At 24.6% G+C, this 14,215-nt stretch overlaps 2 protein-coding genes across 13 annotated transcripts; one reads left to right on the top strand and one right to left on the bottom strand.

Moving 5' to 3' along the window:
* Positions 1–541: 541 nt before the first annotated feature.
* Fdl (fused lobes) lies at positions 542–13,966 on the bottom strand. 8 transcript variants are annotated; one of them, XM_074257048.1, is made up of 10 exons: positions 13,729–13,966; positions 13,487–13,553; positions 13,382–13,417; positions 13,222–13,306; positions 13,004–13,151; positions 7,311–7,358; positions 5,434–5,577; positions 4,745–5,007; positions 2,907–4,248; positions 542–2,721 (listed from the first exon to the last, which is right to left on the bottom strand). In XM_074257048.1, the coding sequence occupies exons 7-10, from the start codon at positions 5,565–5,567 to the stop codon at positions 2,574–2,576; spliced, it is 1,887 nt and encodes a 628-aa protein (XP_074113149.1). In that variant the 5' UTR covers positions 5,568–5,577; positions 7,311–7,358; positions 13,004–13,151; positions 13,222–13,306; positions 13,382–13,417; positions 13,487–13,553; positions 13,729–13,966; the 3' UTR covers positions 542–2,573. The 8 variants fall into 8 exon arrangements, with proteins under 8 accessions (XP_074113149.1, XP_074113147.1, XP_074113144.1 ...); XM_074257046.1 differs by having other exon boundaries at positions 13,487–13,966; XM_074257043.1 differs by having other exon boundaries at positions 13,382–13,966.
* S-cup (spermiogenesis-related protein stanley-cup) lies at positions 6,024–10,426 on the top strand. Of its 5 annotated transcripts, none has more exons than XM_074257051.1 (5): positions 6,024–6,886; positions 7,292–7,364; positions 7,452–7,792; positions 8,132–8,285; positions 8,350–10,426. In XM_074257051.1, exons 3-5 carry the CDS (start codon positions 7,617–7,619, stop codon positions 8,626–8,628), a joined length of 609 nt encoding a protein of 202 aa, XP_074113152.1. In that variant the 5' UTR covers positions 6,024–6,886; positions 7,292–7,364; positions 7,452–7,616; the 3' UTR covers positions 8,629–10,426. The 5 variants fall into 5 exon arrangements, with proteins under 5 accessions (XP_074113152.1, XP_074113153.1, XP_074113155.1 ...); XM_074257054.1 differs by lacking the exon at positions 7,292–7,364 and having other exon boundaries at positions 6,044–6,886; positions 7,452–7,547; positions 7,720–7,792; XM_074257050.1 differs by lacking the exon at positions 6,024–6,886 and adding an exon at positions 7,039–7,179.
* Positions 13,967–14,215: the final 249 nt, after the last annotated feature.

The following is a 14,215-nucleotide window of genomic DNA, read 5'->3' as shown; positions in this document are numbered from 1 at the left end:
TTGCACTGACAGCTATCAACGCCTGCACATTTGATTACTTATTGACAATTCACAATATGATCAGATAATTTCTATTAATGAGAATTAAAATTGTATGTATTGTACATTAATTATCAAGAGAATTTTGTATAAATTTTTTGATAATGTTTGTTCTTGAATATTTATTGGTTTCAGTTTTCATTTCTGAAAAATGATCCATCAAACGCAATTTGATAAAAAAGTGTATTAAATGCAAATATTAATTTGATTAATAAATCAGAAGATTACATTTCAAATAACAATACACTTTTACTTTTTTATCTAATTTTGTTTTAATATTATTTTTTAATTGTTAATACTACAATGCATTTTTTAAATAATCAATAAATATTTAAAGATAAATTTATTTAGAGCCATAAAAAAAAATAAAAAAAAATTTATTATTATTTTTATTATAATAACATTTAAAATATTTTAATCTGTATAAAGTGTACAAAATAAAAAGGTTCATGGATTAAAAGAAATGTTTTTTTTTTTTTTTAATGAAAAAAAAAAAAGCATATTTTTATAATACTTGACAATTTTTTATTCAACAAATTTTTTAAGTTGATAATAATAATTTTAACGTTTACAATAATATCCACGATGTTTAACACCAAAAATATATACTTCTCATAAGATTATTAATTTTATAAATTAATACAAACATATATAATAACTTAATCATTACAATTAATTTGTTCGTGCATAATTAAATATTTTTTGTGTTTTGAGAATTGTAAAAAACTTGTACAAATAATTTTTTTTTATTACTATTTATGTTGTCGATATTTTTCTGATTGACCTTATATTCTAATTCTTGCAAAGATATTGTAGGATGTACTTTTATACTGTATGAATTTAATTTATTGACAGGCGTATGGCATTAATCAGCAATTAATACTATTTACTCAATTGCTAGTGTTATTAACATGATAATGAATAATATCAATAGTTATTATCCACTCACATGCTATGAATATATCCATATAAATTTATAAGTACATGTCATAATTACTCTTGAATTTTATGTACAATACAAATGTACACAATTTTTAAATATTTACATTATTGATGCTAATATTAAAAGTAATCATCCATAGGCCATCTTAATTTTTATCTAATCTCTAATCCAGGTATAAAAGGTAGCTATAAGTTTGACATTTAAATTCATTATTAGTAGCATTTATACTTGTTTGAAGCAAAGATTCATTCTTTAAAATTAATCTTAATATTCTAATTTAATTATACAAACTTACAACAAATTATTATTTAATAATAATTAATAAATTAATACAATAATATTCTGTAGTGGAATTTTAAAAAATTAAGTTATCTTGGCCTTAATTATTGTGTATAAAAAATTTTTATTTATCAAAAGTAATCATTAAATGAACAAAAAAAAAATTTAAAGCAATATTTTATAATAAATCTCATCAGTAATCGTATTTTACACTATATTACATCATATACATTGAATTCAAATAAATTATACAATTTTTTAATCAATTTATTAATTAATATCAATTGAATTTATCGTAAGTTAATATAATTGTTTATTACCTTTCATTTAATACTCATTTTACTTCTTATATTAATTCATAATTATTATTATATTTTGTTTTGATTTGATACCCATTTAAACAGCATATACTTATTATGAAAAATTGCACACATAAATTAATTATTGGCGATAATTTCATTTTACATTTAATTAATTTTTTACAATTATCACTTAAAAATTTTTTTTTTATTATTTCGGCATTTTAAAGTTATTTTTCACTCGTTGATATTCATTATTTACGGTATATACGGTTTTTATTTTATTTTAAATATAATTAAACTGAATTAAGAATTAAAAAGGCACTAAGAATATAAAATGCCAACATTATTAATTAATACTTATTTATCTTTTTTTTTTTTTTTTTTTTTTATAAATATTGAATTGATAAGCAAAAACTTTACTTTCTTAATTTTTTTTAATTCACATTTTCATTTCCATTTAAATTATTTACGGTAATATATAACAAAAATTGTCTTTCACTCGCTCAAAATAATACTATTAAAAAAATTATGTACGTTTTTTAATCTAATCTATTTTTTGTAATTATTACTTAATTATTTATTTATTTATTTTTTCTCGGTATGTATAAAAACCTACAATTTTATTAAGCTCTCAAACTCATCAATAAAAACTAACAATGAATTTAAAATGTCTTTCATAATTTAATCAACTATTTTCTTAATTATTCGTTTTTATTGATTTAATATACTAAAATTCGTGTACTGAAGCTTTTTTATTATCGATGCAATTTTCTAATTCAAGCACACGATGACAAATAAATTTACTATAAATATTAACAATTTACAACTTGAACAGCCTCAATTATAAAAAATTCTCAATTATTTATCATTATGTTTCAATATTTACAATTATCATTAAAAAAAAAAATCTTCATTTATAAAATTATTAATTTTTTACATTAAATGTTTTTCCGACACTTTAGATTCCCAATAACTCGACATAAACGCTTTTTAATCTATCTGGAATGCGGTCAAAGACATTTACCAGGATTGTGAGTGCACCATTGCGGCCACATTGCTTCAGTTTTAAGACCACGTGCCTGTAAGAGATCAATGTGAGCTGCTAGTCTTGTATAAACTGATTCTTCCGTAGTATATCCTGATCCAGGTGGATCACTCCTAAAAAAAAAAAAATAAACCATTAATATTTAGTAAATTACAAAATAAATTTTACTTAAGACAGTGGTCATAGATTTTGCAAATTAAAAATTTTTTTAATCAAATAATTAATTGGATTAATTCAGAGAGTTTTTTTGTAAATTATTAAAAAGGTGACCACCATCAATAATAAAAAAAAAATTAACCATAATCTTTCAGCGAATGCCGAAGCTCTGGGCCACAATCTAGGTCCAAGTGAAGCCTGTCCGATTTGTTCGCTCCATAAGGCAGCTTCACCTCCCATTATTAAATGCATTGACGACGGATAATCTCTCCAAGGTCGATGATTATAAACAGTTTGCCAAGTACGATACTCTCCACAGGCAGCTTCACCAGTTTCTCGCCATTTACCGAATCCACAGTCTAAATACCAGGCGTCGACATGCGATAAAATGACCCGAAAGCCGTCTTCCAACAAATCACCAGTCTCTGGCCAAGTGCTTCCACCCCACGACTGTATGACATGAACCTTAGGATCAAACGGCTGCGAGGTAATCCACGGACGCTTAGTTAACGGTGAGCTCCATAAAATAGCAGCCTTAGGTGTTTGATCTCGATTAGCATGAACAATTCGTCGATAAATTTTACCTTCAAAGTCAGCCCATAAAGCATGAAGATCTGTAAAATTTTGTGCTTGCATTGCTTGAGTAATATTACTGTACTGGGCCCAACAGTCAAGATTAACTTCATCACCACCCAAATGTATAATATCACGGACTTCCGTGATATCTAATAATTCTTTATAAAGTTCTTCTATTATTTTGTAAGTATGTTTATTTATTGGATTGAGCTGTCCGCAATTTGGCTCACCACAATAAGACGACCAAGGTTCTTGATCAACACAGAGTGCTAGTTCACCGAGTCCGTGCTCTGGACCCCACTGCCATCCAGCGCCAGCATGAGCTGGACTGTCGATTTCTATGATAATCCTTATCCCACGTATTCTGGCGTAGTCTACAAGATCTTTGATGTCGGCAGATGAATAAGTTTCTTCGGCACTGTAAGCTCCCCATCGTGCCATATGGGGAAAGATTATTGAATCGAATGGAAAACTCTGTGAGTCTGTTAGATGCCAGTGAAAAGTGTTTAGCTTTGACGCTGCCATACCGTCAACAACTCGTTTTAACTGCTCGATTGGAAAAAATTGTCTGCCGGTATCAATCAACAGCCCACGATAGTGAAATATTGGCTTATCAATGACGTAAACATTTGAAAGAACACGAAGCCCTCCTTGCTTTCCCGCTATCTCGTCCCACCAGAACAATTGACTCAACGTCTCTAAACCATGTCGCACTCCGTGATAACTATTTGCGGTTATTCTTCCTTCGAGATATTTATTATTCAGTTTTACTTCAAGTTTGTACGATTCATCGGTGTCTAACATGAGCTTTGTTCCTTTTCCATCACCGGCATTTAAATATATCACAAAATTGTCGATATTTGATTGCCCTTTCGCTGTTGAAGCCTTTTCTAGATTTCTGATGTTTCCTAAAAATAATACCATTTTTTAATCTATATTATTAAGAGAATATGCAAAATTTTGTGGACAGTCTAGATTAAGAAATGACCTCGTGTCTCGCAAACTATTAACATTTTTAAAGATATAAGCTCATCCCGATGTTACACTCATCAAGAGCTTTCATTTGAGTACCCACATCAATTTTTCATATATTTATATATATTATATATATGTATATATGAAAAATATATAAAAATGCATGTGGATATTCAAATGAAAGCTCTTGATGAGTGTAACATCAGGATGAGCTTATATCTTTAAAAACATCAATAGTTAAGAAAATACAGTGCAATTTAACCAAATTTATTATTTAATAAAATAAAATTTCAATTTTTTACAGCTTACAAGTCACGGCAGTTACTTAATGACTGTAAGGTTGCTAGTAACTTTTAATATTCTATTTTAATTTATTTTTAATTTTAGTAAATTATTTATAAAAAAAATTTTTAAGTTAAAAAAAATTACCTATAAAAATATCTTTGGCATGCTCGAGTAAATTTTGGACATCATGATCACTCGTTCTGATAGTAACAAATTCGATTTGCTGAAGATTTAACATTACACTATCTTCGCCGAGTATTACATCACCAGTTGGTTTTGGCCACAGTAATCGACCATGTCCACCACAAGTTGCCGTACAAGATGCCAAAGATCGTTGTGATGTTTTTATCGCACGTCTTTCACATCTTCCTGCCACACAAATCCACGACCAGGGTGTGTTAAAAGTTCTACATAAAAAAAAATTTAAGAATTAATTATTTTTCATAAAATTACATTTAAAAAAAAAAAAAAAAAAAAAAAATAAATTATTTTAAAGCAATATCGAGCAATAGTTAAAACAAAAATAAAAAATCCTACTAATAACTTATCCAATGCTTTCTTACAATTGCCGTTTGATTATTTTTTAGTTGTTACCTGTGCTTAAGAAAATAATCTTGTAAATCATACTCCAAATGTTCGTTTGTTATATTTTTAAACGGTTTGACAATTGATAGCATTGATAACTGCTTCATACTAATTGTGAGACGAATGGATAAAATTGTTGACATGCAAAATTTTTTACAATATTTTTTAAAGATAATTATCAAGATTTGCAAAATAATTAATAATTTTTTACTTAATTATTTTTTTATTATTAATGTAATTAAATTTACCTTCTAGGAGCAAACGGCTGAAGTGATACAAGTGGAGGTGCATGAGCGTACATCGCTATTAGAAGGACTCCAGTAATAAGGACGAGGAAAAGAAGGACTTTCCTCATCCAACCACTTGGAAGACCCCCTATCATTCTTCCAAATCTGTTTTTAAAAAAAAATCATAATAATTATTATAAACAATTTTTTTTTATTATTTAATTATTTAAATAAATTTATTTTTATTTAAATTATTTTATTAACATTTTTTTAATTATTTTATTTAAATTATTTAATTATTTAAATAATTTTGTATTCAGAACTCAAATATTTTCTTGTTGATGATAAATATCAGTTAGTTCCTTATTTACTGAATTAATTTTCTTTACTTTAATATTCAGTATAAATATAATAATAAATTTATCAATCATTTGCAAGTAGTCATGTAATTAATTTACATAATTATTATTGTATTTAATAATAAAAAAAAAACTTTAAATATTTCTCGTGTAAAAAAATAATTAAAAATTTAAAACTTAAAAGTCATAGAACCGATCAATAGTCTGAAAATAGACTGAAATAATAAAATTTTGTGATCATCATTACTCAGTTGTAAGTAAAAGAGTATAGATACAAAATAATAAGGTAAATACAGATTAAATTAAAAAAAAAAAAATTACTGATAAAAAAATTATAAATATGACTATAAAAATATGTTATGTGTGAAGAAATAATTAAAAGTTTATGTTAATGATTATAAAAAGTAAAATGAAATTAGGGTTGATTAAAGTAGAGGGGATGATTTGAAATAGTAAGTAACAATGACGCATGTAAATGGGAAAGTTTGGTTGGTGGTTGTGTATTACTTTTATACACAGTATGTTTTGTATTAAGTGGTTACTTGTAGCCAGGCAACGTGTAATGACCACAGTAGTTTGAGACCAGAGTTTACTCGTATTATCACCATATTTCCCGAACTTGACCTCTTACTTTTTAGTGCCCTTGTTTTTTTATCAACATTGTTCGTCATTTACACTTGCTCCAAAGGCATCAGTGGGATTTATTATTATTATTATTATTTATTATTATTATTTTAGTCTCAAGATTCATCACTCAAGACAGTAATAACGATAGTAACTAAGCAAGTGGTTATATTTGCGCTAGCAAATTTATATCAACTATAAATTAAACCTAAACTTAAATAAATTTACAGATGAAATTAATTTATCACAACGATATGCAATGACGAAGATGATGATGATAAAATTTATTGGATTTTTAAACACTCACTTAAATCAACCGGAGGTGTGTTTTTAAATTCCGTTTATTTAATAATGTGCTTGGTGTTATTTTTTAAAAAAAATTATTAGATTAAAAAAAAATCTTGAAACTCTGGAAAAATAAAAATATTACAAAAAAAATGAAGCTAAAAAAACGATGCAATTACACACAACTAAATACGTTAATAATAAATGTAAGTAGTTTTTACTCATTCACTAAAGCGATTTCAAGTGCGTTGATTTATTTTACCTTATAAATAATCTTCTCCATATTATTTGTGACACTTTCATAATTTAAACCGCATTAACATGTGTATGAATGATAAGAGATAAACAACCTAGATGTACAGAGCCATTCAATTTAATAAAAGTGTGTGTCGGGTGAGTCGAGTGTTGATGATGGTTACTGTGTTCTGTATGTAACTAATAATAATAATAATAATAATAATAATGATGATGATGATGATGATAATAATAATATAATATTGTAAGTGTAATCGATGAGAACTAGGGGTTCTTTTGAATATTTTATCATCTTTTTTTTTCTTCTTTTTTGTTCGTATAAACTTTTTTTTAACACACTACATTTATATTGACAGTTACTGGGTATTTATTCACCTGTCAATCGTTTCTAGTCAACGTAATCATTCACAGGATCCTCGATTTCTGCAAGTAAAAAATAAATTATTATTATTATTATTATTATTATTATTATTATTAAATATCAAAGAAAATAAATTAAATAAATTTTGATTGCAGTAATAAGAAGAAATGAAGAAAAACTGGCAAAACCTTTTTGTGAAGTCAAATAAACGAGAAGAATAAAAGGGTTTAACGAACTGATAATAAAAAACGGTAGGATCGTTAATTTGATAAAATAAAAAAAAAAATTTTTTTTCTAAAATTGAATTGACAGACAATATAATGACGATAAGAAGACTTGCTGTTTTGGCAGCTATTAAATCCAACCAATCTAATGGTACTACTACTACTACTGTTAATAATGATAATGATCAATGTCTTTTAGGACATAATATGTCGGCTAATGGGGATGTTGGAATGTTTGGAGTTGATTTACACAACAACGTTTTTATCCAAGGGTATATTTTTTTAAATTTATTATAATATTTTTATCAAATTTTAATTTACACTTATAAATTTATTTCATAATTGATAAATGCTTCAATATATTCACCAAGTGTTTAAATTAAATTAAATTTCTATTCTATTTATAAATATCATGGTTTAATTATTCCTCGTCGTTAATATAATATGATTATTTTTATTTGGTTGAATTAAAGCAATAAAAGACTTTTTTTTTTTAAATAAAATAAAGTAATTTAGTGAAATGTACTGTAAAAAATTTTTACAAATCATTTCTGATTAAGAATCTAATTATAAACATGTGGAAGTTAATAATTGATTATTTATTTTTCTAGAGCAGTTCTTATGGGAGCTCTAATGGCTGCAGTCCTTGCATGTTACTGTTGTCTTAGAAATTCTGAAAAAACCCGTGAACAAGAGCGCGCTGCATATTCAGTAGCAGAACCAGATGTTCAAAGTCTTCAAGTTTTTACGACTAACTTCTACAATGTAATAAATTTTAAATTGTCCTTTATTACAAAATCTAAAATTTTTTTAATTTCATTTTTTGAAGGATCGCGAATTCGATGAGCAGCGTTATGAAGATTGGATTGATCGTATGAATGAAGAATTAACATCATTGCCAGCTTGTCCGGGAACACCTGGACCGCCACCACCGTATGAAAGTCTAATTTTTAATTTACAAAATTTACCGTCACCCAGTCAAAAAAAGGGATCTGTGATTTATCTATCCGAAAAAGAAAAAAGTGATAATGCCAAAGACGACAAAGAAGACGATGGATTACCGCCTTATGACGCTGCTATAAAACTTGCTGGTGATGGATATGTTTGAAAATAATAATCTATTTTAATTTACTGGCTAGGTAAATATTTAAATAAATAATATTTTACTTTATTGACAAGATAATCAATTATTAAACCAAATGCAAACAGTGCGATAATAAAGCACACTCAGAGCTGAATATACTGTAATTGTGCTGATGACAATTAATCAACTTTTAATAACCAATGCTATTTTCATTATTATTTTTATTATTATTGTTAACTAAGAAATGTTAAATTTACCGTTAATTATTGAAAATATACCTCAACAATATAAATATTGTTTTAAGCTGTTGATAAGATAAATTTTAATATATATTAATAAGCTTGCGAAATAAATGTTACTCTCAATTTTATTTTAAATGATATTTATAAATTTTAAATTCGATAAAATGTTACTTATATTTTTTATTTCTGATTCACTGAGTTTAAAAAAAGCGGTAATTTAAAAATTTTTAAATATTGTTAATCACAATTTTTGTGAATTTATTTGTAAATAATTTTCAGGTAATAAAAGATAAAAAATTTCAGTTGAAGCTGATAGAAATTTGAGAAATATTTACAGACATGTATTGAGCTTAAAAAAATGTTCAAATTTTAAAATAATATTATTGATATATTCGCTTTTAATGCCATAATCATTATTATTATTATTATTATTATTATTATTATTATTATTATTATTATTATTATTATTATTATTATTATTATTATTATTATTATTATTATTATTATTATTATTATTATTATTATTATTATTATTATTATTATTATTTAATTAATTTCTTCTTCTTAAAGTAATAACTCAACTACGTATGTGCCGCATTTTCGGATTTAAGTTTTAATTTAAATTGTTTTTTTAAGTGAATTTTATTCAGACTTATTAATGGTGAAATTAATATATAAAACAGATCCAAGATTAAATAAACTTTATGGATTAAATCAAACGACAAGTTAACTTGTGAATAATTTTACTGTAATGCATTTTACTTAAACATACTAACTAAAGATTATATCGTTAAATTGGTTAGTATCTACGCTAAGTGACAATATCTACGCTCTTTAAATGATTATCATAGAGCATAAAAGTGAAGTAAAAATGCCTCGTTAAACTATTAAATAAAAACTCAACATTATTTGACATACTTGTAAAAATGTTGCTTTTTGTAAATATACATCGAATAATTACATATCTTCAACTTAAAAAAAATGTTTTAACCCGTCATTTTAATTAAAAAATACATTATTTTTCTAATATTAAATGTTCTTGAACAATATTAGATAAAAAATAAGCATCAACTAATATAAAATAAAAATAAATTTTATATAATCATAAATATCATGTCATGCGAAAGTCATGAATGGGAATACTTGAGCATTATAAGCTGATAAAATATAGAGATATTTTATTTATTTATACTTTTTATTCTCACACGTGTGGAAGATTTATATTACTTTGACTTATGACATAATCGCGAGTATTGTCTTCATTAAATGTAAACCTGCAAACGTGTGTAATCAATCACACACATAGATCATTGTATTGTTGTGTGATCTGTTGAATAAGATATATGCACACAGAACTCATTTGCTGGTACGTTATTGTACATAAATGACGATTGCATTACATTATAATAGATTTATTTAGTTTGATCAGAAGAGTTAAAATTATTATAATTTACGATGACCTCAAATTTTATTTCAATTTTTAAATTGTGTTAAGAAAATGTTTTTTATTATTATTTTATATATTTTATTAAATAATGTTGAAAATGCTGTTAAATAAATAGAATTTAATTATTTATAAATATTTCGTTCATTATTTAAACAAGATATAACTATATTACTTTTTTATTCATGTAAAAAAATTTTAAGTAATGAAGAAAAATAAATAATCAATTCATAGTTGAATTAATGTATTTATTTTCAATAAATAATTAAAAATAAATTCATCAGAAATTTTAATTTAAACTAATTAGTAAACAAACTTAAATACATCAAATTTATTTTTATCGACCGCTCTAATACTCTCAATAATTAATTGCTAATCAAATTGATAATTAAAATAGCCAGCAAGACTTGTTTTAAATAAATTTGAATAATTTACTAATTAAAGTTGTGCGTCTTGTTTTAATTAATTCATTTAAATAATTTCAATTCGTAGTAAAATTGCAAGTGAGTAAAATTGTTTAGAAAGTGATCAAACTCTTAACTCGTCATAATTCTATATATTAATTTCATATTCAGTTGTAATAAAATTAATACTTTGTAACAATATTAATTAAAATAATAACAATGAGTTTTTGTTGAATGAATAATTGTTAAATTAATTATCAATCAATTAAATGTAAAGCTTATTAAAAATAATTCGCAACTATAATTGGTCAGTAACCTACTGTCTATGAGTTCTACGTTAACACATAATAATTAACAGATATAATTAAATAAATATTTTTAACTCGCTTTACAGATGAATCATAGCCTCTTAGTGCCAAGTTTCGATCCAGACATCTATACTCTTTTGCCCGGTCACTCGGTCAACTTTATAAATAAACATACTTCATGACTACTAATTTTAACAAACTACTAAATAATTATTTGTTGAAGCTAATTGTATGATATGCATAAACAAACACAGTTAAGTAGATAATTATTGCTATCTTTTCTAGACACGTGGGCGAAAACAACAGGATGTTGACAATTTTTTACTCATAAAAGAACATTTCATTTCTACATAAATGTGTTCATTGTCTAAATATCAACAGCGATTAGATACCCTTTAAAAATTTTATTTTATTTCTAATATAATATTATGAAAAATTATCAAACTATTTAACAAGCAGGTAATTATATAATAATTATATTTATTGAAGCTACTCATATGCTCTATATATTTTAATTATAATTGATGACTTTTAACTTCTGATTATTGAAAGTGGCTATAAATTCAATTAGTTAATATTTTTTTATTTAAATTTAAATTTAAATTAATTCTATTTAATAATTGAATTTCATTACATACACGGGAAGAACAAGATGACACTGGATATCATCCCAGATTATACTCAGTGATATCTGGATTATACTCATTATGATCTGGATTATACTAGCTACTATCTGAAATTTTTTTTCACTCAGTATAATCTGGGATGATTATTATTTTTTATAATGGGATTTATTTGGAGTAAAAAAATATTGTTTTTTCTTTTACATCAAAATTAAAGTTTTAAATCTGGAACAAATAATAAATTAATTAAAGAAATAATTAACATTTAATTAAATATTGTACTAAAATGCTTTAAAAAAAAAATTTTAAAGATGTTAATATAAGAAAAAAATTTCGTAAATTTTTATAACGTAAAAATAATATCCAAAAATTAAAAACTATTACGAAATACTTGTGTAAGAATTAGCTAACATTTAAAGAGTTTATTTTTTAAAATAAACAGTTTAAAGTATTCTCATCTTCTTTAAGTAATATAAAAGTAGTTTAGACATCGACGTCACAAACAAATAGTTATTCACCATGATTGTTTAGATTCTGGCTTCATGTAGAACAACATCAGCAGTAATCCATTTATTTGTCGGTAATGCTCTTATATGTAGTGACAAATGAAAGCTAACATTGTTAAGTAACACACCTTAACGCCATAATTACTCTCAATTCTTAGATAATTAAAAAATAGAATTAATTTCAACACAATATTTTTTACACTTAATGACAAATTTTGATTTATAATTAAATAATTATATTGATAATAATTGTTATTATGTTTAATTGAATTTATAGGTTCAAGATAATAAAATTGCGTCAAAACTTAATAAATCAATATGATTGGTGCATCGAATTATAATTAAATTTAAATTTAGTAAAATTTACTCTAACGAATTGAATAAAATGTTGAGGTTATCCTTTAAAATTATTAAAAAGAAAAACTTACTGTCCGGTGGATATTTCAACACTAATATATTTTGTTTTTTAAATTAAACAGTGCATTGACACCGGTTTATTTTTATTAAACTGCAGATTATTAAAATAGGACCTGTATTAATGAATAATAAAAATTAATTTAGCATATATTTAATAATTTTAAAAATTTTATTACAAATAAATTATGGCAAAAAAATGGACAAGTAGAAATTTAAAAAATTAAAAAATGTAATTTTTTTAAAATAATTTATTTGATAAATAAAATTAAAAAATTGTTAAGTGACTGCTAACTTTAATGTCATTAATGAGTAATAAATTAAAATTATGTGTAATAATTTTAATAAAAATAAATCCAAGCAAGTACAGAGAACTTTACTTTCAAGGACAAGATACTTTCAATAAAAAAAATATAAATTCTTCAGAATCCATTGTTTCTAACAACAAAAACACTTACCCTAATGTGGCTTGCTATGTTAAAAGTTGATCCTCCAATCCAAATGTGCTCATGTATTTAAAATATAATTATTTATTTATTACTGAGACATCACAACATAAGTAATTTTTATTAACCATCAATGGAATTTTTTTATTTTGTATAAAATCTAAAATATTAAAATTTTTAATGTATAATTTTATTGCTGTTATTATTATTATTATTATTATTGTTATTACTGTGAAATTCACAACACGATTGAAGATACATAAACAGTTGTAGTAATTATTGTATTAGTGTGTACGCCAACGATCCAACGGTATCCTAGTGCCATACCAGAGTAAAAAAACGAGAATGAGAAGGAGACGTCTCTAATATTTTGTTGTCGCGCACACTCACCTCTAGTTCTCGATTCTTTGACTGAGAGAAAGAACACTAAAAAATATATTTTTGTTAAAAAAAAAAACTATCACTGTAAAAACAAGTGTTTGTTTTTTTATTTACTTTAGTTATTGTCCTTACTCCTTTCTCACTTCCTTGCGTTTGGGTTAACTCGACAGCGTCTCTAACTCTAAGAATGACAATTAACTATAGACTATGGCACTACCACCGAAACGAACTACGACCAACCACACTAGCATCTCTCCCATTTCACTTGACAGACTAATATCTACTTTGTACTACTCATTTGTATAAGTTTACATTTACATTTGCAAATATGTTTATAAATCTATACATACACTCACTTATGTTCGAGTTTTGCAATGTAATAGTGCCATGCCAAGCTGACACACTTGTGCTGCTTTCGCGGGAAAAACAAAAATATTAGCTGCCACCTAGCGTTAAATAATAATTGAATTGTAATTTTTAGTTTTTTTTTTTGTACTTTTACTATTAAAATATAAGTATTTAATAATAAAAAAAAAAAGTTTATTTATAATAGTGAAAATTTGTTAAACTATTAATTAAATGTGATACTAATTATAATTACACCATTCCCCTATGATCTTTTATTAATAAAAAATATTTTTGGAAAATATAAAAATTATTGATATAAATTAAATTTTTTTTCAATTTTATGAAATAAATTTTTTACAAGTAGAGTATATAAAAATTATTAATTTTAATTATAGTTTGATTTGTTTGTAGCTATTGTTAGTTACTGTGAATTCATTTAATAATGAAAATTTATTAATGAATAAAATCAAAATATGGATTATTTTATGACAGCTA

Source organism: Cotesia typhae, unplaced genomic scaffold (genome assembly GCF_013202065.1).
Source record: "Cotesia typhae breed Kobodo isofemale line unplaced genomic scaffold, CoteBio_Ctyphae scaffold_152, whole genome shotgun sequence".
Classification (NCBI taxonomy): Eukaryota; Metazoa; Arthropoda; class Insecta; order Hymenoptera; family Braconidae; genus Cotesia; species Cotesia typhae.
The sequence above is the reverse complement of the archived record's forward strand: the minus strand, read 5'-3'. Positions and strand labels throughout refer to the sequence as shown.

Excerpts from the sequence above, each read along its gene's own strand:
- Fdl (XM_074257039.1), bottom strand. The coding sequence starts at position 6,983 with ATGAAAGTGTCACAAATAATATGGAGAAGATTATTTATAAG. Across the intron at positions 5,578-6,942 it reads TGGAGAAGATTATTTATAAG|ATTTGGAAGAATGATAGGGG; the intron begins GTAAAATAAATC and ends TTTTAAAAACAG. Across the intron at positions 4,249-4,744 it reads TGCCAAAGATATTTTTATAG|GAAACATCAGAAATCTAGAA; the intron begins GTAATTTTTTTT and ends TATTATTTTTAG.
- S-cup (XM_074257052.1), top strand. The coding sequence starts at position 7,617 with ATGACGATAAGAAGACTTGCTGTTTTGGCAGCTATTAAATCCAACCAA. Across the intron at positions 7,793-8,131 it reads AACAACGTTTTTATCCAAGG|AGCAGTTCTTATGGGAGCTC; the intron begins GTATATTTTTTT and ends TTATTTTTCTAG. Across the intron at positions 8,286-8,349 it reads TTACGACTAACTTCTACAAT|GATCGCGAATTCGATGAGCA; the intron begins GTAATAAATTTT and ends CATTTTTTGAAG.